This window comes from Oncorhynchus mykiss, chromosome 4, assembly GCF_057628025.1.
Source record: "Oncorhynchus mykiss isolate SJ-2025 chromosome 4, ASM5762802v1, whole genome shotgun sequence".
Taxonomy (NCBI): Eukaryota; Metazoa; Chordata; class Actinopteri; order Salmoniformes; family Salmonidae; genus Oncorhynchus; species Oncorhynchus mykiss.
Window position 1 is genome coordinate 13,478,680 of NC_143025.1, and position 22,166 is coordinate 13,500,845.

A 22,166-nucleotide genomic window follows, 5' to 3' on the forward strand; every position below is an offset into this window, starting at 1 on the left:
GACTCCTGAGAGAAAATAATGTGTACACCTGTTTTATTGACAACAAACCACATCAACATTGTCTGCAACAAGTAACTAAACTTTCATTTTACAGCAACAAATAATCTTCATAAAGTATTTGATTTTACCATAAACATTGTTCAGTTAGGTTGCTGACACTACGCAGTAGAATGTTTGGTTTCAGTTGATAGTTTGATGGATTGAACAGGTCCTCATGGAGCACACAGAGGGATATCTCCTTCCACATAATTCATCATTCCAGGCATCTTTACCTTAAGAGGAAACACAGAATAGAAATGACCTCTCAAATAAATTCACATATAAACACAAAAATTAAAATTAAAGTGTGTGTGTGAGATTTATTTGTTATACTTACTATGAATAACGTTTAATTTGATGAATGGATCAGTGAATGATAGTGGGCTTACTGTACCTCCAAAGTTCATCTGAACACATGGCTCTCTGGCACCGTAATAGTTATTGGGCTCGTCTTTCGCCCAGTTCTGGTGATCAAATTTAGATCCGTCACTCCAGAACCATAGCCTGTCCTGTGGGGAAGAACTGAGGTCTCAGTATCAAAGAAATCACATATAACTAGAAAACAACCGTTTAAAGATGGAATCCGCAGTAGGGGGAAACAGCACCACTGACCGCCACACCAACATTGTTATTGATTTTGTTGCCAAGTTGAGCGTTGAGCAGCATGTTAAAAAATGGTGGTACATCATGTGCCCTTCTATCACACATGCAATGATGTCTGAAGGGAAAAAGAGTGTTTGTTGTTTGCAGTAATTTATTTGTTGTTTTTGAGATTTATACTTTTTGAACTATAACCATAGGCTTCAATGGGACGTATTTTGATTATCTACTGCTCCTGAAATGTTAATGCTACAAACATTAAACCCACATTGACATGTACAGGCTGATGTACAGACTGACTCACCTTAGATTGCTGCAAAATAGCTTTTTGCTATCTTTTTGCTCATATAAAGCGTGTTCTAAACCCATTCATTTGAATGGTGTAACGCAGGCTTCGACATTCTAAACTGTAATCACTGCCACAGATTTTGAAATATTAAAACAATGTATGACTTATGATGCTATAGTACTCTCTCTAGCCTACTATGCTATTCCACTATAACCCACTGTGTCAGTTGATACTGCAGTGGGCATCTATAAGATCTTCCAAACCTAGGACCTCAGAGTAGAAAACTGATTGTAAGGACTGAGAATAGAGAGATTTTACTCCTAGTCTTATGGGTTATATGAGTCTCATCAGTCCTAACCAGTTACGAGTTACCAGCAGGTGTTTTGATAATAGAAAAAGGCAGTGAGTCAGTGCTTCCTCCACCACAGACAGGACATTTCTTTGGAGTTGTTAACATAATGTTTTGATATTTTTATATGATCAACCCATAAATAATCTAGACCTACATGCAACATTATATCTTGCACTTAAGACAATGATTTCACATGAGGCCTTATTCACATGATATGTCTAATACATCTAACCACTAGGCTAATAAATAATCATGAGGCCTTATTCACACGATATGCCTAAATACTTCTAACCACTAGGCTAATAAATAATCACATATTGTTTCTGATTATTTCAATAACCATGTTTTTTCAAGCGGAATATCATGTTGTTAAAATAATGCCTAAATTGGACATGCTTATAGAATTGGGTAATTGAAAGCATTTAAGGGCTATGTAAACTTTAATGGTGTTCGGTCAAAATAATAGCCCTTTCAAGCATTTATGCAACATTTCGGAAAGTAACTTGATGCCTACTGTTAGAAAAACCATTTAGCATTGTTAAATGGAAGTAACCACTGTGTGAATATAACAGTAATTTTATCAAAATTCTGCCTTTAACAACCATTATACTGTATGATTCAGTGCCATATGCCCAGGGTTAAGTACTGTAGGTTACTTTCTAAATGTAATTCAGTTACAATTACTAGTTAGTTACCTGTTCAAAATTGTAATCAGTAATGTAACTTTTGGATTACCCAAACTCAGTAATGTAATATGATAGCTCAAGAGGCGTTAGAACAAGATAAATTAATATTACCAATTGAACTACATTTTTTGCAGGATAAATGAATGTTAGAGTTGACATAGACATAAATGTTTAATTTTACTTGTGTTGTTTATGTAGGCTTATACTACAGATAACAATATGATTAGACTACATCTTTACATGAAACAAAGAACAAAGTCTGGCAGATTTCCAGTCATTCCAATTCATAGAATACCCCTTGTTTAACCTGAGCATAACTTAAAAACTAAGGACTGATTGCGATCATTGCTTTGAGTTGAAAAATAAATGCTGCTTTCGGAATGGCATGCCCTGGGCACTAGCCTACCAAAAAAATTGTATTTGTATGTGAAAAATGAATGCCATTTGCTCCATTTGCTATAGGCCTACTGTTGACTTTTTTGTTGGTTACACTTTGATATCTTCATAATTTGCAACTATTTAAGTCTATCAAAAGAGCATGGGTTTGAGCATGTGTCCGTTAAACATATTGATGTATATATATATATATATATATATATATATATATCATCATCAGAAATTAGATTGAGGTATTAAAATAGGGGGCAGCATTTTCACTTTTGGATAAATAGTGTGCCCAATTTCAACTTCCTGCTACTCATGCCAAGAATATAAGATATGCATATTATTAGTAGATTTGGATAGAAAACACTCTGACGTTTCTAAAACTGTTTGAATCATGTCTGTGAGTATAACAGAACTTATGTAGCAGGCAATACCCCGAGGACTAACCATTCATAAATTCGTTTTTTTTTAGGTCACTGTCTATTCAGTGAGTTTTCATTGGGGAACTATATTTCTGAGGCACTTGTTTGCAGTTCCTACCTCTTCCACTGGATGTCACCAGTCGTTGGAAAATGGCTGAGGTTATTCCTTTGTGAAATGAAGAAGTACGGCCATCTTGAATAAGTGTAACGCTGTTGAGAGTTGGGCAAGACTAGAAATGTAGCTTTAGTTTCCTCTTGTCCTGTATTGAAAACAGATGGACCCGTCTTCAATTTGATCGATTATTAAGGTTTAAAATACCTCAAATTGTATTACAAAAGTATTTTGAAATGTTTTGGCAAAGTTTACAGGTAACTTTTGAGATATTTTGTAGTGGCTTTGCGCAAATTGGAAGCTCTTTTTTTCTGGATCAAACGCGCCAAATAAATTGACATTTTGGATATAAATGGACGGAATTAATCGAACAAAAGGACCATTTGTGATGTTTATGGGACATATTGGAGTGCCAACAAAAGAAGCTCATCAAAGGTAAGGCATGATTTATATTTTATTTCTGCTTTTTGTGTAGCGCCTGCAGGGTTGAAATATGTTATGCTCTCTTTGTTTACTGTTGTGCTATCATCAGATAATAGCATCTTACGCTTTCGCCGAAAAGCCTTTTTAAAATTTAAAATGTTGGCTGGATTCACAACGATTGTAGCTTTAGTTTAGTATCTTACATGTGTGATTTAATGAGAATTAGATTTTTATATAATTTTATTTGAATTTGCCGCTCTGCATTTCCCTGGCTTTTGGCCAAGTGGGACGTGACTGTCCCCCTATCCTAGAGAAGTTAAAAGCCCTGCTCTCGGCCTCATTCAATTAAACTAGTTATTGACAGTATGGAGACAAGCAGTGCAGGTGTTGCAAGAGTGCATTTTTCACTGGCTGTCCACTAGTCACAAAAACAATGATTGATAGACAGCTTGAACTTCAATTCAACCATTATTGGGTTAAAATACACATATACATTTGTGAACAGTCACCCACAACTTAAAAAATGTGGATGCCTCAAATAGCTAAATGAGAGACCAGCTGTGTGATTCACGTCAATAATAAGTAGATCTGTAGATATCAATAATAAGTGATATCCGTATCGCCCATAGGCTACACCACTGCTGTTGTCACAACTTATTCAAGTTGGATAATCTTTGAATGCGGACAGCAGTTGCTCCCTTTGGAAGACATTGCCCTGTGTGAATTTAAGTGTGCTCTCTCTAATTCTCTATTTCTCTTTCTTCTTTCTCTCTCTCGGAGGACCTGAGCCCTAGGACCATGCCTCAGGACTACCTGGCATGATGACTCCTTGCTTTCCCCAGTCCACCTGGCCGTGCTGCTGCTCCAGTTTCAACTGTTCTGCCTGCGGCTATGGAACCCTGACCTGTTCACCGGACGTGCTACCTGTCCCAGACCTGCTGTTTTCAACTCTCTACAGCAGGAGCGGTAGAGATACTCTAAATGATCGGCTATGAAAAGCCAACTGACATTTACTCCTGAGGTGCTGACTTGTTGCTCGACAACTACTGTGATAATTATTATTTGTAAACATTTATTTGTAAACATTTAAACATTTGAACTTCTTGGCCATGTTTTGTTATAATCTCCACCTGGCACAACCAGAAGAGGACTGGTCACCCCTCATAGCCTGGTTCCTCTCTAGGTTTCTTCCTAGGTTCTGGCCTTTTTAGGGAGTTTTTCCTAGATACCGTGCTTCAACACCTGCATTGCTTGCTGTTTGGGGTTTTAGGCTGGGTTTCTGTACAGCACTTTGAGATATCAGCTGATGTACAAAGGGCTTTATAAATACATTTGATTTGATTTGACATAGCTTGGACTGTAGCCTACAAAAGCCTATTCCTGCTCTTTTCCCGCAATCCATCAAACACATTTGGTGTCATAGTGGTCTCCGACTTGAAGTCATATTCGCTCAGGGTGAACAAAGTTAAACTTGCACCTTTTTTAAATGCTGATTTTAATGTCTTTGACAAAACAGAAAGATGTCAACAACTAAATAATATTCTAACATCCTTTCTGAATTGAAAAGTAATCCTAGAAGTAATCTTCCAGTTTTTCTAAAGTGTCAGTAATCCGATTGCTATATTTTGTTCTGGGAATGTAACAGATTCGTTTTTTTTGCAATCCATTACATGTAATGTGTTACTCCCCAACCCTGAATATGCCTATCACATTATTTAAAATATCAGAATTGGTCAAACAAAACAGAAAATGCATCCCAACATATTATCCTTAGTATGCAAACAGATTCTGTCAGGCGAAAATTATATCAAACGTTTTACCATTGCAACATTTAATGTAATGTCATGTTTACCATGGTCGTCTGAAGGGTGCTATAGAGTTCACAGCTGGCGAAGCCTCATTGCGATTGGCTACTCACCATAATTTGTAACACGTCAATGAGCATCATCACTATCTTTCCTTTGTCGTACCTCAAAATGTCATGATTACCAGCTGAGATAAACTTTAGTGACTTGATTTTACTCCTGGCTCAGTTTGTCTGAGCAGTGTCTTAACATCACCCCAAAAGTTGGGAGTTATTTTTGTCTTAAAACAGGTTTAACAGGATTAATTTTCTGAGACGTTTTGTGAGTACGGCCCTGACTTCACAAGTGACCCTTGACATATTGATGAGCATACCAAAAATCCTATTCATCTGTGAGTATACTATAGCTGGACTGTTCAGGTAGAGTAAACATTTCACTTTTTTACTGTAGTAATTTTCTATTAAGGTATTTTAACTTTTACTCAAATATGACAATTGGGTACCTTTTCCACATTTGCCTGAACAGCATCATATCCTCCAATCCAGGTCAGAGGGAAATCGCCAGTCTTGATCAATACCACTGCCTGTAGAAATTGGGACTCCTCAGAGCTGTGCACAGACGCCAGGTTTGCTCCAAGGAACATACAGTGGCGCTAGAGCAAGCCATAGACAGGGACAAAGACATGTCATAATGTAGGTATTAGTAAGTTGTCCAGTCTTTGTGAGAATGTGTGTTCTGGACACAATCAAACCTCCACACATTAAATAAATATTGCAAAGCCTAGAAATGTCGAACTAGACAATAACTTAAAGGGGAGGTTCAGTATTTTACATACTGGACATCCATGTGATGCCTGTTAAAATAAGGCAAAATCCCCTTTAAGGTAACATCACACCAAATAAGCAAGTTGATTTCAATTGAACTTCTTTAATTCACAGTAGAGGGTAAGCATTATACCTCTGCTTCAGGCCATGTCCTTGCAGTCTGGACAAACATGAAGCAGCGTGAATTAAACTGGAACCAGTCTGTGGGGCATGGGCTTTTTTTATCTGCTGCAGATGCCACCATAGCATCTGTAAGGAGAAGACACAGGGTACGTTAGAAATTGCAGCCAACTTTCAAGGTGGGTTGAGACTGACTGATCTACAAATCACCTGGCATCATAAATAACTACTCAATATTATTTGTAGATCAGTCATTCCACACACACAAACACTCACCCCCCCCCCCTCCCCCTGCTACAACATAACAAATAATGATGTAAAGTGTGAGGTGAACTCTCTTACTTGCTTCATCCAGAGTTAAGGCTTCGCTCAGTGCAATGGCAGCGCTGAGAAGCAGAAAAATGGTCAACATCGCCATGGTGATAGTCTCCTGGGAGAGAAAGAGAGAGCGAGAGACACACACAAAGACAGACAGTGAAAGAGAAGCCATCAAGTCAAAGTCAGTGAGTACTTCAGAGTGTAGGTAAATTTCCCTAACCTCTCTTGGAGTACCCCCAGCCATTCCACTTATTGGATATATTCCAGTACTATTACATTAGAGCAGATTCAGCTAATGTAGGGCTGAGGAATACCAAGTATCATCTGTTCCACCACATAGAGATTAGCCAAGCACACATGAATGTGCATGTCCCCAAATGGCACCCTATTTCATATATAGTGCAGTACTTTTAACCAGGGTTAAATGTGCTCTATGGGCCCTGGTGAAAAGTAGTGCATTATATAGGGAATAGGGTGCCATTTGGCATGCATTCAGATACAGTATTAGATGAACAGATGTTGAAATCTCACCTTCTAAAATGTTCCGTTGTAGCTTCACTTCTTCGGAGATCTTCAGAGGTCTTCACTGGGTATCTCTCTCTCTCTGTCCTGCCTGTGTGTTGAGTTCTACCTCTCCCTACTCTCCTTTTTTAAAGACCTGTCCAGTCAGACTCCTCCCTCTTTTTCTCTCTCTCATCCTTTAACCCCCTTGCATTCTGTCTGTCTAGCTCAAGACCTGCTGGACCTGTCCGATAGCTACCTGTTTGACAGGATTGGGTTCAATCCAATTTGCAGGTAGTCATTTGTATTTATAATTTAAAAATTAACAACTGAAAGAAATTAATGGGTTGCCGTTGCGTCACTATTTTGTTATGAAGATTCTCCTGAGCACAGGTACACGACTGAAGGTTTTACTTAATTCTACCTAATTGGCGCTGATGAAGACGTAGTCTAAAGTGCATTTAGTGGCTTGGAAACACAATGACATTCAGAAGGCAAATCATTAGTAGAAAAACCTTTGTCATCATTGCGGTGTTGTTAGACTTACTTTTTTTGCAGTATAACTAGCTAGCTAGCTCTGGAATTTTAGCTAAATTGGAATTATGTCTTAAATTTGAATGTGCAGCCAACCCTGCTGTCTGTCTGTTAGCTAATTATTAACTGTATTCACCCCAAAGTCACTGCATCAGAGATGGGCCACTTCACCCCTCAGGGGCTTACCAGGGCTGTGTCCCAAATGCCACCCTATCATTTTTGTATACTCTACCAGTCAAAAGTTTGGACACACCTACTCATTCCAGGGTTTTTCTATATTTTTACTATTTTCTACATTGTATAATAATAGTGAAGACAATAAAACTATGAAATAACACATGTGGAATCATGTAGTAACCAAAAAAGTGCTAAACAAATCAAAATAAATCTTATATAGGGCCTCCTGGGAGGCTCAGTAGTAGCTGTGCCACCAGAGACTCTGGGTTCGAGCCCAGGCTCTGTCACAGCCGGCCGCGACCGGGAGATCCATGGGGCGGCGCACAATTGGCCTAGCGTCATCCGGGTTAGGGAGGCTTTGGCCGGCAGGGATATCCTTGTCTCGTCACGCACTAGCAACTCTTGTGGCGGGCCGGGCGCAGTACACGCTGCCCAGGTCGCTAGGTGTACAGTGTTTCCTCTGACACATTGGTGTGGCTGGCTTCAGGGTTGGATGCGCGCTGTGTTAAAAAGCAGTGCAGCTTGGTTGGGTTGTGTTTCGGAGGACGCATGGCTCTCGACCTTCGCCTCTTCCGAGCTCGTATGGGAGTTGTAGCGATGAGACAAGACAGTAACTACTAACAATTGGATACTACGAAATTGGGGAGAAAAAGGGGCCTAAAAATAATAATACAAAATATATATATAAAAAATCTTATGATTCTTCAAAGTAGCCACCCTTTGCCTTGATGACAGCTTTGCACACTCTTGGCATTCTCTCAACCAGCTTCATCTGGAAAGTTTTCCAACAGTCTTGAAGGAGTTCCCAGATATGCTGAGCACTTGTTGGCTGCTTTTTCTTAACTCTGCATTCCAACTCTAATGAACTTATCCTCTGCAGCAGAGGTAACTCTGGGTCTTCCTTTCCTGTGGTGATCCTCATGAGAGCCATTTTCATCATAGAGCTTGATGGTTTTTCCGACTGCATTGACTGACCTTCATGTCTTAATGTAATGATGGACTGTCGTTTCTCTTTGCTTATTTGAGCTGTTCTTGGCATAATACGGACTTGGTCTTTTACCAAATAGGGCTATATACCAACCCTACCATATATATATAGCTATAGCGCGCTACTTTTGACCAGGGCCCATAGGGATTTGTGATGCTATCCATGTCATTGCACTATACGGGCTTCTGTTTCTGTTTGTTACCTTGTTTTTTTATTAAATAGAATAATCTACATTTCTCTAAGTGAGTATGTTTACATGCACACTAATAAATCAAAATTAAACTGATTATGGCAGTAGTCATGTAAACGCCTTACTCTGCATGTATAAAATCGGCATCATAATGATCATAAGGTCATGATCGAAGTAAGCATAAGTTGATTAAAACACCTGGATTTTTGTTGAATCTTTCGAATGAATAGTACATGTAAACACCTTCATCGGAATCCAAGCAGTATACAGTGCTGTGAAAAAGTATTTGCCCCTTCCTGATTAGTTTTCTTTTGCACATTTGTCACACTTCAATGTTTCAGATCAAACAAATTAAAATATTACACAAAGGTAATATTTGTGTTTTGGATCATTGTCCTGCTGCAGAACCCAAGTGCGCTTCTGCTTGAGGTAACGAACTGATGGCAGGACATTCTCCTTCAGGATGTTTTGGTAGAGAGCAGAATTCATGGTTCAACCAATCACAGCAAGTGGTCCAGGTCCTGAAGCAGCAAAGCAGCCCCAGACCATCACACTACCACCACCATATTTGACTGTTGGTATGATGTTCTTATTCTGAAATGCTGTGTTACTTTTACGCCAGATGTAACGGGAAGCACACCTTCCAAAAAGTTCAACTTTTGTCTCGTCAGTCCACAGAATATTTTCCCAAAAGTCTTGGGGATGATCAATTTGTTTTTTGGCAAAAGTGAGACGAGCCTTTATCTTCTTTTTGGTCAGCAGTGGTTTTCGCCTTGGAACTCTGCCATGGATGCCAGGTTTGCCCAGTTTCTTTCTTATGGTTGGTTGAGTCCTGAACACTGACCTTAACTTAGGCAAGTGAGGCCTGCAGTTCTTTGGATGTTGATGTGGGTTCTTTTGTGACCTCTTGGATGAGTCGTCGCTGCGCTCTTGGCGTAATTTTGATAGGCCGGCCACTCCTGGGAAGGTTCACCACTGTTCCAAATTTTCTCCATTTGTGGATAATGGCTCTCACCGTGGTTCGCTGGAGTCCCAAAGCTTTAGAAATGGCTTAGTAACCCTTTCCAGACGGATAGATGTCAATTACTTTGTTTCTCATCTGTTCCTGAACTTCTTTGGATCGTGGCATGATGTCTTGCTTTTTGAGATCTTTTGGCCTATTTCACTTTGTCAGACAGGTTCTATTTATTAAGTGATGTCTTGATTCAACAGATCTGGCAGTAATCAGGCCTGGGTGTGGCAAGTGAAATTGAACTCAGCTATCCATTAACCACAGTAAATTCATGATTTAACAAGGGGGAGCAATTACTTTGTCACTTAGGGCCATGAAGGTTCGGAAAGCTTTTTTCCCTTAATAAATAAAATGATCACAAACTGCATTTTGTGTTTACTTGGTTATCTTTGTGTAATAACATTTGTTGGATGATCTGAAACATTTAAGTGTGATAAATGTGCAAAAGAAATCAGGAAGGGGGCCAACACCTTTTCACAGCACTGTATTTGATCGGCCTGTATGCCAGCAGCGCAAGCCTCCCTTTTTTGCATAAGTGAATTGAGTTTGTATCTAAGAAATAGTTTTCACATTCAAAATATATATATATATGTGTGTTACTGCTAGCTGTTTACATAATCGTAGTGAAAATCTTTGAACAAAGAGCAAAAAATAACAAACCTAATCTTGCAGTGGGATTTCTTTTGAAATCTTCTTTAAAAAGTGTATTAAACTTTAGTTTTAACAAAAATGTAGTAAACTGAGAAATACATGCATACAAACCTCTTTATTATACTTATTGTTGAAGAAAAGGTTCAAATGAAATTAGGGTTATGGTACATTTTGCACTTTGCATTTGCTCTATGAAAATTGTGATTTAACTTTATCATTTGTTTGACCCCTCCTGTCTCAGCCTCCAGTATTTCTGCTGCAGTAGTTTATATGTCGGGGGGCTAGGGTCAGTTTGTTATATCTGGAGTACTTCTCCTGTCCTATTCGGTGTCCTGTGTGAATTTAAGTGTGCTTTCTCTAATTCTCTCTTTCCCTCTTTCTTTCTCTCTCTCGGAGGACCTGAGCCCTAGGACCATATTGTCATGTACTGTCATGTTGTGTCTTGTCTCTGTCCTTTCCCTTCACCCTGTCTCCCTCTGCTGGTCGTTGTTAGGTTACCTTTTCTCCCCCGCTTTCCCCCAGCTGTTCCTTGTCTCCTCTAACTACCCATTCACCCCGTTTCCCACCTGTTCCCTTTTTCCCTCTGATTAGGTCCCTATATCTCTCTCTGTTTCTGTTCCTGTCCTTGTCGGATTCTTGTTTGTTGTGTTTCATGCCTGAGCCAGACTATCGTCATGTTTGCTGTAACCTTGTCCTGTCCTGTCGGAATCTGCCGGTCTATCTGAGCCTACCTATGTTTGGTTATTAAAGAAGCTCTGTTTAAGTTAGTTCGCTTTTGGGTCCTCATTCACTCACCGTAACAGAAGAATCCGACCAAGAATGGACCCAGCGACTTCGGATCCTCTCCACTCAGCCGTCGGGATCCAGGGAGCGATGCTAGGCAGACACGAGCAGGAAGTGTCTGCTGCTCGACATGCCGTTGAGACCCTGGCCACCCAAGTCTCCAACCTCACAGAACAGGTTCACCATCTCCGCCTCGATCCACCGGCCACTTCCAGGGCTTTCGAATCTCCGGAGCCCAGAATCAATAACCCGCCGTGTTACTCTGGGGAGCCCACTGAATGCCGCTCGTTCCTCACCCAGTGTGATATTGTGTTTTCTCTCCAGCCCAACACTTACTCCAGGAGCACTGCTCGTGTCGCCTACGTCATATCTCTCCTTATTGGACGGGCTCGTGAGTGGGGCACGGCAATCTGGGAGGCAAGGGCTGAGTGTACTAACCAGTATCAAGACTTTAAGGAGGAGATGATACAGGTTTTTTGATCGATCTGTTTTTGGGGAGGAGGCTTCCAGGGCCCTGTCTGCCCTATGTCAAGGCAATCGATCCATAACAGACTACTCTATTGAGTTTCGCACTCTTGCTGTCTCCAGTGGCTGGAACGAGCCGGCCTTGCTCGCTCGTCTTCTGGAGGGTTTCCGCGCAGAGGTAAAGGATGAGATTCTCTCCCGGGAGGTTCCTTCCAGCGTGGATTCCTTGATTGAACTCGCTATTCGCATTGAGCGACGGGTTGATCTTCGTCACCGAGCTCGTGGAAAGGAGCTCGCGCTCTCCGTCGCCTCCCTCTCCGCATCACTACCATCTTCCTCTGCCGGCTCGGGTGCTGAGCCCATGCAGCTGGGAGGTATCCGCATCTCGACTAAGGAGAGGGAACGGAGAATCACCAACCGCCTCTGTCTCTATTGCGGTTCCGCTGGTCATTTTGTCACTTCATGTCCAGTAAAAGGCCAGAGCTCGTCAGTAAGCGGAGGGCTACTGGTGAGCGCTACTACTCCTGTCTCTCCTTCAAGATCCTGCACTACCTTGTCGGTCCATCTACGCTGGACCGGTTCGTCAGCTTCCTGCAGTGCCTTAATAGACTCTGGGGCGGAGGGCTGTTTTATGGACGAGACCTGGGCTCGGGAACATGACATTCCTCTCAGACAGTTAAAGGAGCCCACGGCCTTGTTCGCCCTGGATGGTAGTCCTCTCCCCAGGATTCAGCGTGAGACGCTACCTTTAACCCTCACTGTTTCTGGTAATCATAGTGAAACCATTTCTTTTTTAATTTTTCGTTCACCTTTTACACCTGTTGTTTTGGGCCATCCCTGGCTAGTTTGTCATAATCCTTCCATTAATTGGTCTAGTAATTCTATCCTCTCCTGGAACGTCTCTTGTCATGTGAAATGTTTAATGTCTGCTATCCCTCCTGTTTCCTCTGTCTCTTCTTCACAGGAGGAGCCTGGTGATTTGACAGGGGTGCCGGAGGAATATCACGATCTGCGCACGGTGTTCAGTCGGTCCAGGGCCACCTCTCTTCCTCCACACCGGTCGTATGATTGTAGTATTGATCTCCTTCCGGGAACCACCCCCCCCCCCCCGGGGTAGACTATACTCTCTGTCGGCTCCCGAACGTAAGGCTCTCGAAGATTATTTGTCTGTAGCTCTTGACGCCGGTACCATAGTCCCCTCCTCCTCTCCCGCCGGAGCGGGGTTTTTTTTTTGTCAAGAAGAAGGACGGGTCTCTGCGCCCCTGCATAGATTATCGAGGGCTGAATGACATAACAGTGAAGAATCGTTATCCGCTTCCTCTTATGTCTTCAGCCTTCGAGATCCTGCAGGGAGCCAGGTTTTTCACTAAGTTGGACCTTCGTAACGCTTACCATCTCGTGCGCATCAGGGAGGGGGACGAGTGGAAGACGGCGTTTAACACTCCGTTAGGGCACTTTGAATACCGGGTTCTTCCTTTCGGCCTCGCTAACGCTCCAGCTGTCTTTCAGGCATTAGTCAATGATGTCCTGAGAGACATGCTGAACATCTTTGTTTTCGTTTACCTTGACGATATCCTGATTTTTTCACCGTCACTCCAGATTCATGTTCAGCACGTTCGACGTGTCCTCCAGCGCCTTTTAGAGAATTGTCTTTTTGTGAAGGCTGAGAAGTGCACTTTTCATGCCTCCTCCGTCACATTTCTCGGTTCTGTTATTTCCGCTGAAGGCATTAAGATGGATCCCGCTAAGGTCCAAGCTGTCATTGATTGGCCCGTCCCTAAGTCACGCGTCGAGCTGCAGCGCTTTCTCGGCTTCGCGAACTTCTATCGTCGCTTCATCCGTAATTTCGGTCAGGTGGCAGCTCCTCTCACAGCCCTTACTTCTGTCAAGACGTGCTTTAAGTGGTCCGTTTCCGCCCAGGGAGCTTTTGATCTCCTCAAGAATCGTTTTACATCCGCTCCTATCCTTGTTACACCTGACGTCTCTAGACAGTTCGTTGTCGAGGTTGACGCGTCAGAGGTGGGCGTGGGAGCCATCCTTTCTCAGCGCTCCCTCTCTGACGACAAGGTCCACCCATGCGCGTATTTTTCTCATCGCCTGTCGCCGTCGGAACGTAACTATGATGTGGGTAACCGCGAACTGCTCGCCATCCGGTTAGCCCTAGGCGAATGGCGACAGTGGTTGGAGGGGGCGACCGTTCCTTTTGTCGTTTGGACTGACCATAGGAACCTTGAGTACATCCGTTCTGCCAAACGACTTAATGCGCGTCAGGCGCGTTGGGCGCTGTTTTTCGCTCGTTTCGAGTTCGTGATTTCTTATCGTCCGGGCTCTAAGAACACCAAGCCTGATGCTTTGTCTCGTCTCTTCAGTTCTTCAGTAGCCTCCACTGACCCCGAGGGGATTCTCCCTGAGGGGCGTGTTGTCGGGTTGACTGTCTGGGGAATTGAGAGGCAGGTAAAACAAGCGCTCACTCACACTCCGTCGCCGCGCGCTTGTCCTAGGAACCTTCTTTTCGTTCCCGTTCCTACTCGTCTGGCCGTTCTTCAGTGGGCTCACTCTGCCAAGTTAGCCGGCCACCCTGGCGTTCGGGGTACGCTTGCTTCCATTCGCCAGCGTTTTTGGTGGCCCACCCGGGAGCATGACACGCGTCGTTTCGTGGCTGCTTGTTCGGTCTGCGCGCAGACTAAGTCCGGTAACTCTCCTCCTGCCGGCCGTCTCAGGCCGCTTCCTATTCCCTCTCGACCGTGGTCTCACATCGCCTTAGATTTTGTCACCGGACTGCCTTCGTCAGCGGGGAAGACTGTTATTCTTACGGTTGTCGATAGGTTCTCTAAGGCGGCTCATTTCATTCCCCTTGCTAAGCTTCCTTCTGCTAAAGAGACGGCACAAATCATCATCGAGAATGTTTTCAGAATTCATGGCCTTCCGTCAGACGTCGTTTCGGACAGAGGTCCGCAATTCACGTCTCAATTTTGGAGGGAGTTTTGCCGTTTGATTGGGGCTTCCGTCAGTCTCTCTTCCGGCTTTCACCCCCAGTCTAACGGTCAAGCAGAACGTGCCAATCAGACTATTGGTCGCATCTTACGCAGTCTTTCTTTTCGTAACCCTGCGTCTTGGTCAGAACAGCTCCCCTGGGCAGAATACGCCCACAACTCGCTTCCTTCGTCTGCGACCGGGCTATCTCCTTTTCAGAGTAGCCTCGGGTACCAGCCTCCGCTGTTCTCATCTCAGTTCGCCGAGTCCAGCGTCCCCTCCGCTCAGGCTTTTGTCCAACGTTGCGAGCGCACCTGGAAGAGGGTCAGGTCTGCACTTTGCCGTTATAGGACGCAGACTGTGAGGGCTGCTAATAAGCGTAGAACTAAGAGTCCTAGATATTGTCGCGGTCAGAGAGTTTGGCTCTCCACTCAGAACCTTCCCCTTAAGACGGCTTCTCGCAAGTTGACCCCGCGGTTCATTGGTCCGTTCCGTATTTCTCGGGTCATTAATCCTGTCGCAGTTCGACTTCTTCTTCCGCGATACCTTCGTCGCGTCCACCCGGTCTTCCATGTCTCCTGCATCAAGCCCGTCCTTCGCGCCCCCGCTCGTCTTCCCCCCCCCCCCCATCCTTGTCGAGGGCGCACCCATCTACAGGGTCCGTAGAATTTTGGACATGCGTCCTCGGGGCCGTGGTCACCAGTACCTCGTAGATTGGGAGGGGTACGGTCCTGAGGAGAGGAGTTGGGTTCCCTCTCGGGACGTGCTGGACCGTGCGCTGATCGAGGATTTCCTCCGTTGCCGCCAGGTTTCCTCCTCGAGTGCGCCAGGAGGCGCTCGGTGAGTGGGGGGGTACTGTCATGTACTGTCATGTTGTGTCTTGTCTCTGTCCTTTCCCTTCACCCTGTCTCCCTCTGCTGGTCGTTGTTAGGTTACCTTTTCTCCCCCGCTTTCCCCCAGCTGTTCCTTGTCTCCTCTAACTACCCATTCACCCCGTTTCCCACCTGTTCCCTTTTTCCCTCTGATTAGGTCCCTATATCTCTCTCTGTTTCTGTTCCTGTCCTTGTCGGATTCTTGTTTGTTGTGTTTCATGCCTGAGCCAGACTATCGTCATGTTTGCTGTAACCTTGTCCTGTCCTGTCGGAATCTGCCGGTCTATCTGAGCCTACCTATGTTTGGTTATTAAAGAAGCTCTGTTTAAGTTAGTTCGCTTTTGGGTCCTCATTCACTCACCGTAACACATATCGCAGGACTACCTGACATGATGACTCCTTGCTGTCCCCAGTCCACCTGGCCGTGCTGCTGCTCCAGTTTCAACTGTTCTGCCTTATTATTATTCGACCATGCTGGTCATTTATGAACATTTGAACATCTTGGCCATGTTCTGTTATAATCTCCACCCGGCACAGCCAGAAGAGGACTGGCCACCCCACATAGCCTGGTTCCTCTCTAGGTTTCTTCCTAGGTTTTGGCCTTTCTAGGGAGTTTTTCCTAGCCACCGTGCTTCTACACCTGCATTGCTTGCTGTTTGGGGTTTTAGGCTGGGATTCTGTACAGCACTTTGAGATATCAGCTGATGTACGAAGGGCTATATAAATACATTGGATTTGATTTGTAGTGGCTATTTAAAGATATATTTTTATTTATTATCCAGGCTTCTGATAAAAATCAATGAATGAGACATTCCTAACATTACACCCTGTAACAACAACATCGGTCCGGTCCAGCCAGCACGGAACATTGCAATAGAACAGGAATGGCTGTCATTCTATGAATTCTGTAATTGTACAGATGGGGTGAAGGGTCAATGTCTTAAGGCTGAGGTGCTGGAGGGAGATATGCTGCAGGACCAGGGGAATAGAGAGAAGGGGGGATGAGGAGAGGGGAAGAGAGGAGGACAGTGTCTTAAGGCTGAAGTGTTAGGGGGGAGATATGCAGTAGGACCAGCAGCATTCCTTTGTGAGGAGAAGAGGAGGAGAGAGGGGAGGAGAGGGTGAATTGCTAGCATGCCTTTCTGAGTGTGAGGCCTCTCTCTTTCACCACACCCTGTCGTCTAGGTAAGTTTCTGAATTGCAGGAAGAACAGGACGATGGAATAGATGGAATTCTATGTCCCAAATGGAACCTCTCACCAGAGCCTTATGAGCCCTGTTCAAAAGAAGTGGTTGGAATAGGGTGCCATGTGGGACACAACCATAGGGTCAAAAGTCTACCCCTTGATAACCTGACCAGTCTTCTATCATATCCATCTTCTACAATTGGGATACTATAGTGGCCTGACCTCTGACCTCTTCTAGTGTAGTGTTTAGACGTTGTGAAAGTCTTTGATGGCAGGAGTGCAAAAAGTGAAAAAACATCATAAACCTCATAATAATCTAGCAATAGGGCTCTGGTCAAAGTAGTGAACTATATAGGGCAGAGGGAATATAGTGCCATTGGGATCCAACCTATGTCTTGAAGGTTTCCTGCATAAAACTGTACTTAGTGTATGCAAGATATGTTGTTGGCTTTAAGCCACAATACTTCATTGAACACTTATATTCAACCCACAGAAACACATATAAGGCCTTCCCTCTGCCTCTCTTCGGCAAATCTGACCACAGCTGTCAAATCAAATCCAATAACATTTGTCACATACACATATTTAGCAGATGTTATTGCAGGTGTAGCGAAACGCTTGTGTTCCTAGCGCTAGTGTCTAACAACTCACAACAATACACACAAATCTAAAAGTAAAAGAATGGAATTAAGAAATATATACATTTTATGACATGGCATTGACAAGAATACAGTATATACTGTTCATATGAAATGAGAAAAAAGTATGTAAACGTTATTAACGTAACCAGTGTTCCATGTCTATGTACATAGGGCAGCAGCCTCTAAGGTGCTGGTGGAATCCTATTACACTGGCTCTGACGCTCGCCGTATGTGACAGGGCTTGCAGATGATAATGGATTGCAAAGGGAAAACCAGCAGTGAGACGCCCCGGGATGCAGAACTCCCAAATTAGGGAAATGCCTTTTATGCTCAGTACGAGGAATATAAAACTGAGCCTTGCAAGAAAGCCCCTTTTGTTCCCGAATGACTGTGTCACCACTCTCTATGGCCAATATGAGAAAAACTTTAAAACGGGTTAACAATCGCAAGGCCGCCGGGCCAGACTGAATACCAGGGCTTGTTCTCAAGGCATGCGCATACCAGCTGGCAAGTGTCTTCACTGACATTTTCAATATCCCCCTGTCCCAGTGTGTAATCCCAACATGTTTTAAACTGACCGCCACTGTCCATGCTCAGCCCCCTCCTATACTCACTGTTCACCCACGACAGCGTGGCCACGCAAGACTCCAACACCATCAAGTTTAATGACGACACAACGGGGGTATGCCTGATCACCGAAGGCAATGAGACAGCCTATAGGGAGGTCAGAGACTTAGCAGTGTGCTTGCAGGACAACAACCTCTCCCTCAACTTCAGTAACACCAAGGAGCTGATCGTGGACTATAGGAGAAAGGGAGTGTTTGCCCTCATCCACGGGCTGTAGTTGAGTGGGTCAAGAGCTTCAAGTGCCTTGGCATCCACATCACTAAGGACCTAACATGGTACACCTGCACAGTTGTGAAAAGGGCACATAAGTGCCTCTTCCCCCTCAGGAGGCTGAAAAGATTTGGCATGGGCCCTCAGATGCAATTCTACAGCCTGAAAAATTGCCAAAGATTCCAGCCACCCACAACAGGCTGTTCACACAGCTAATGTCCGAAAATCCATACCGGATCATCGGCTCATGATTCAACAGGCTCCAAGACAGCTACTAGTCCAAACCATAAGATAGGTAAATGGTTAATTAAATGGTTACCCGGACTATCTGCACTGAACCTATCTTGCACTGACTATATGCACACTCACAATACTATAGATACACACACACACGCCGACAAATCACAAAAACACACCGACAAATCACAAAAACACACACTTTTACATTGATCATATGCTGCTACTACTGTGTTCTTTATTTAATTATCATTGTTATCCTGATGCTGTTACGTTCCCACAAGACAAACTGAAACTCGCACCTCAGCTGAAGTGTTGCTCACCCAACATCTCTCAAGCTCAACTGGAGCACTGGGCCAGCCACTCCTCAATAACACAGGTGAAACACCTTCTGACGAAGGAGATGGACAAGCCAGCGCAGGCGTAACAACCTCAAAATATCAACAGAAAAACCAAAACATGTATCAATGCCTAGTCACTTTACCCTGCCTTTATGTACATATCTACCTCAAATACTTGGTACTAGGGCACATTGTTCTGGTACTCTCTGTATAGAGCTCCGTTCTTGTCTATTTTTTTCCTCGTTATTTTTGTCTTTCAAAAAAAATTGAACTCTGCCTCTTTGGGAAGGGCTTGTAAAGCAAGCATCTCACAGTAAAGTCTGCATCCGTTGTATTCTCAGCATGTGACTAATAAAATGTGATTTGATTTGAAACAATAGCAAAGCGGGCACCCCGCCTCTGTGGGAAAAAAGCTGAGGGATGGGCCTGGAAAACTGTAACCACTCTGAATGATGGGCCTGGAAAACTGTAACCACTCTGAATGATGGGCCTGGAAAACTGTAACCACTCTGAATGATGGGCCTGGAAAACTGTAACCACTCTGAAACTCATAGACAGAGCTATGGATGCAAGGACTGACCATCCATAATTTCAACATTATTTAACCATGTTTTAAGGCTATATAGTGCGAGTGCATTGCAACCAACAGGCGGAATGTAGAGCTGTGGTGCACATTACCGCTGGATTTCTTAAAACACTACTGTCATGACGTTGGCCTGTTGGTGAGGTTTATGACCCTCATAAATACCTTTCCCCCGTTCCTCTCTCTCTCTATACTCTACAGAGTGACTCTTGAAAAGCCCTTTGTTAACATAGAGAGTCTGAAAACATCAAAAGGGTGGGGACCAGAACCATATTTCGGTAATCCAACCAGTTGAAAATATGCATTGGTCAGTTGTCATCTGAGACATTATTACTGATGATAGGATGACATAAACTGTATCTTGGAAAGTCTACACATTCTAGTTATCAGATTCACATGGAATTCTTGTGCAATTTAAATGTTTAAATATGAAACTATTTGTAAAAAAATGTAATGTAATTTTATCTTCTAAATGAGAGATTTGGTTTTCATAAGTGAACTAGGCTCAACTCAGTGGCCCCGCCCATGTGAACAGACATTGGTTGTAAACTATGAAACACGCCCTTCTCACCACCACTATATAAGCCCTTAACGAAAATGTAACATTTGAGTTTCCGAGGACGTGAGGACGACGGTCCATACGTTGAAAGGTCTAATATCAAACTACAGAACTAAGCCAACTTCAGCATGAGCTTAAATTATGGCAACTTGGTATGAACTTTGAACTCTTATTCACTAAAGAAGTGATATCTGCTAGCAGGTGAGTGAGCAGCAGCAGCTGTAAACGTGGGCTTGGAAGGGACGGACAAAGTATCTCTTCTACCAAACACACAACATTACTACACCACATGCGTTCTACCAGACATTCTTCAGAGGACAGGAAGATCTCTGTTGGGCAACACGGCCTTCCATCTACGACCAACATATTGAAGCACAGCTCAGAGTAAATATTCCTTGAATTTTCCTTTTCCGAATGGGCGGTTATTTAGAACGCACAAGATTATCTATTTACGATAGCATAGTTTTACAAGGTCCGATCAGAGACCAAATTCCTTTGTTCCTCAGTCTTCCAAGGGCTTTCATTCAAAACCCAACCCCCTTTCTTTGTGTAACCAGCCGTCATATGTGTTCCGTCCGCTAGGGACGTTTTCTTTTATAACATAATTAGTAATCTATGTATTACCCATCCTGTGTATGTGTAATTCTGTGTAATTGTTTAGGTATTTAGTAAATAAATAATTAAACCACATTTTGTATGGCTGATTCAACTTGTTAGCCAGTGAAGATAACCAAGAATTCTACAACTTCAGATGAGACTGAATAAGGTGACGATTAAGAATTGACCGCTTTTGATGTAAAAGATTACCAGGTCTTTAAGAGTTTATTCAGAAGATAACAGCTCTATAAACATTATTTTGTGGTGCCCGACTTTCCAGTTAATTACATTTACATGATTAGTTCAATCAGGTAATATTAATTACAGAGAAATTATTTTATAGAATAGCATGTCATATCACTTAATCCGGCATAGCAAAGACACCACACTACTAACGGAGATGACATGCACCTGCATTTTAAAGCAAGCTTGTTTGCAACCAAAAACCCACAAGAATAAACTAGCAGAGCAGTTGATCTCTCCTTGCTACCGTGTCAAGTGATTATAATACCAGACAGCTGCTTCTAGATACTCTACTCCTGCCCACAATGAAATATTGACCTATCAGGAGCATCAGAAGCTGTAAGGCTGATGAATGTAAAAAATACAAAACAAAAAGTAGAATAACAATATAAACGAATATAGAAGTCGTATGCCCATATTTAATTCAAACAGTTCACCTTATAATGGCAAAATAATAGAATGTATGCCATTTGAAATACATGTAACTTCATTAGTCTACATTTTTATTTGATAAAAACAATATAGATCATAAAACTCAATCACGAATGACTTGATTTAGCTACACATTTCAAATACCAGGAATATTTTACACCCACTCATGATAATAAATTACCAAACCAAACCATTTTTTTTTTTACAGTTTAATGGATTACATAGATTGGAAACAAATAAAATAATAAGAGAAGCATACACGAACATCAGTTTTCCATTCATACAACATGTTGGGTAAATTACCACAGTATATTTGCTGTTGAAAACAAGGAACTACTTTATTTCAATTGTACGGAACGATTGTCAAATAGATAAATCGCCAATAGTCTGCTCAAAACACAGTACTAAGTTCTTCCGAAACCGCTCTAGGATTTCACCATGATTTTAAAACAGTTACAGAGTTTAATTGCTGTGATTGAAGAAATCTGAAGATGGATCAACAACATTGTAGTTACTACACAATACTAACGTAATTTAAAAAATGAAAAGAAGGAAATCTGTACAGAATACAAAGATTCCAAATGCATCCATGCATCCTGTTTGCAATAAGGCATTAAAGTAATACTGGGAAAACCAAAAAATGGCAAAGAAATGTAGTTTTTGTCCTGAATACAAAGAATTATGTTTGGGTCAAATCCAACACAACACATCAATGATTACCACTCTTCGTATTTTCAACCATGGTGGTGGCTGCATTATGCTCTGAATATTCTCGTCATTTGCAAGGATAAGGGAGTTTTGGGGGGGGGGATAAATATAAAGCAAAGGCAAAATCCTAGAGGAAAACCTGCTTCTGACTGCTTTCCTACAGACAGTAGGACAATAACCTAAAACTCAAGGCCAAATATACACTGGAGTTGCTTACCAAGACGACATTGAATATCCCTGAGTGGCCTAGTTACAGTTTTGACTCAAATCAGCTTGAAAATC

The 22,166-nt window shown here is 42.8% G+C and overlaps 1 protein-coding gene across 1 annotated transcript; it reads right to left on the bottom strand.

Moving 5' to 3' along the window:
* Positions 1-18: 18 nt before the first annotated feature.
* LOC110521321 (ladderlectin-like) lies at positions 19-7,007 on the bottom strand. The gene is made up of 6 exons (XM_021598803.3): positions 6,906-7,007; positions 6,399-6,486; positions 6,070-6,185; positions 5,615-5,764; positions 434-548; positions 19-272 (listed from the first exon to the last, which is right to left on the bottom strand). Exons 2-6 carry the CDS (start codon positions 6,472-6,474, stop codon positions 181-183), a joined length of 549 nt encoding a protein of 182 aa, XP_021454478.2. The 5' UTR covers positions 6,475-6,486; positions 6,906-7,007; the 3' UTR covers positions 19-180.
* Between the last annotated feature and the right edge of the window lie 15,159 nt (positions 7,008-22,166).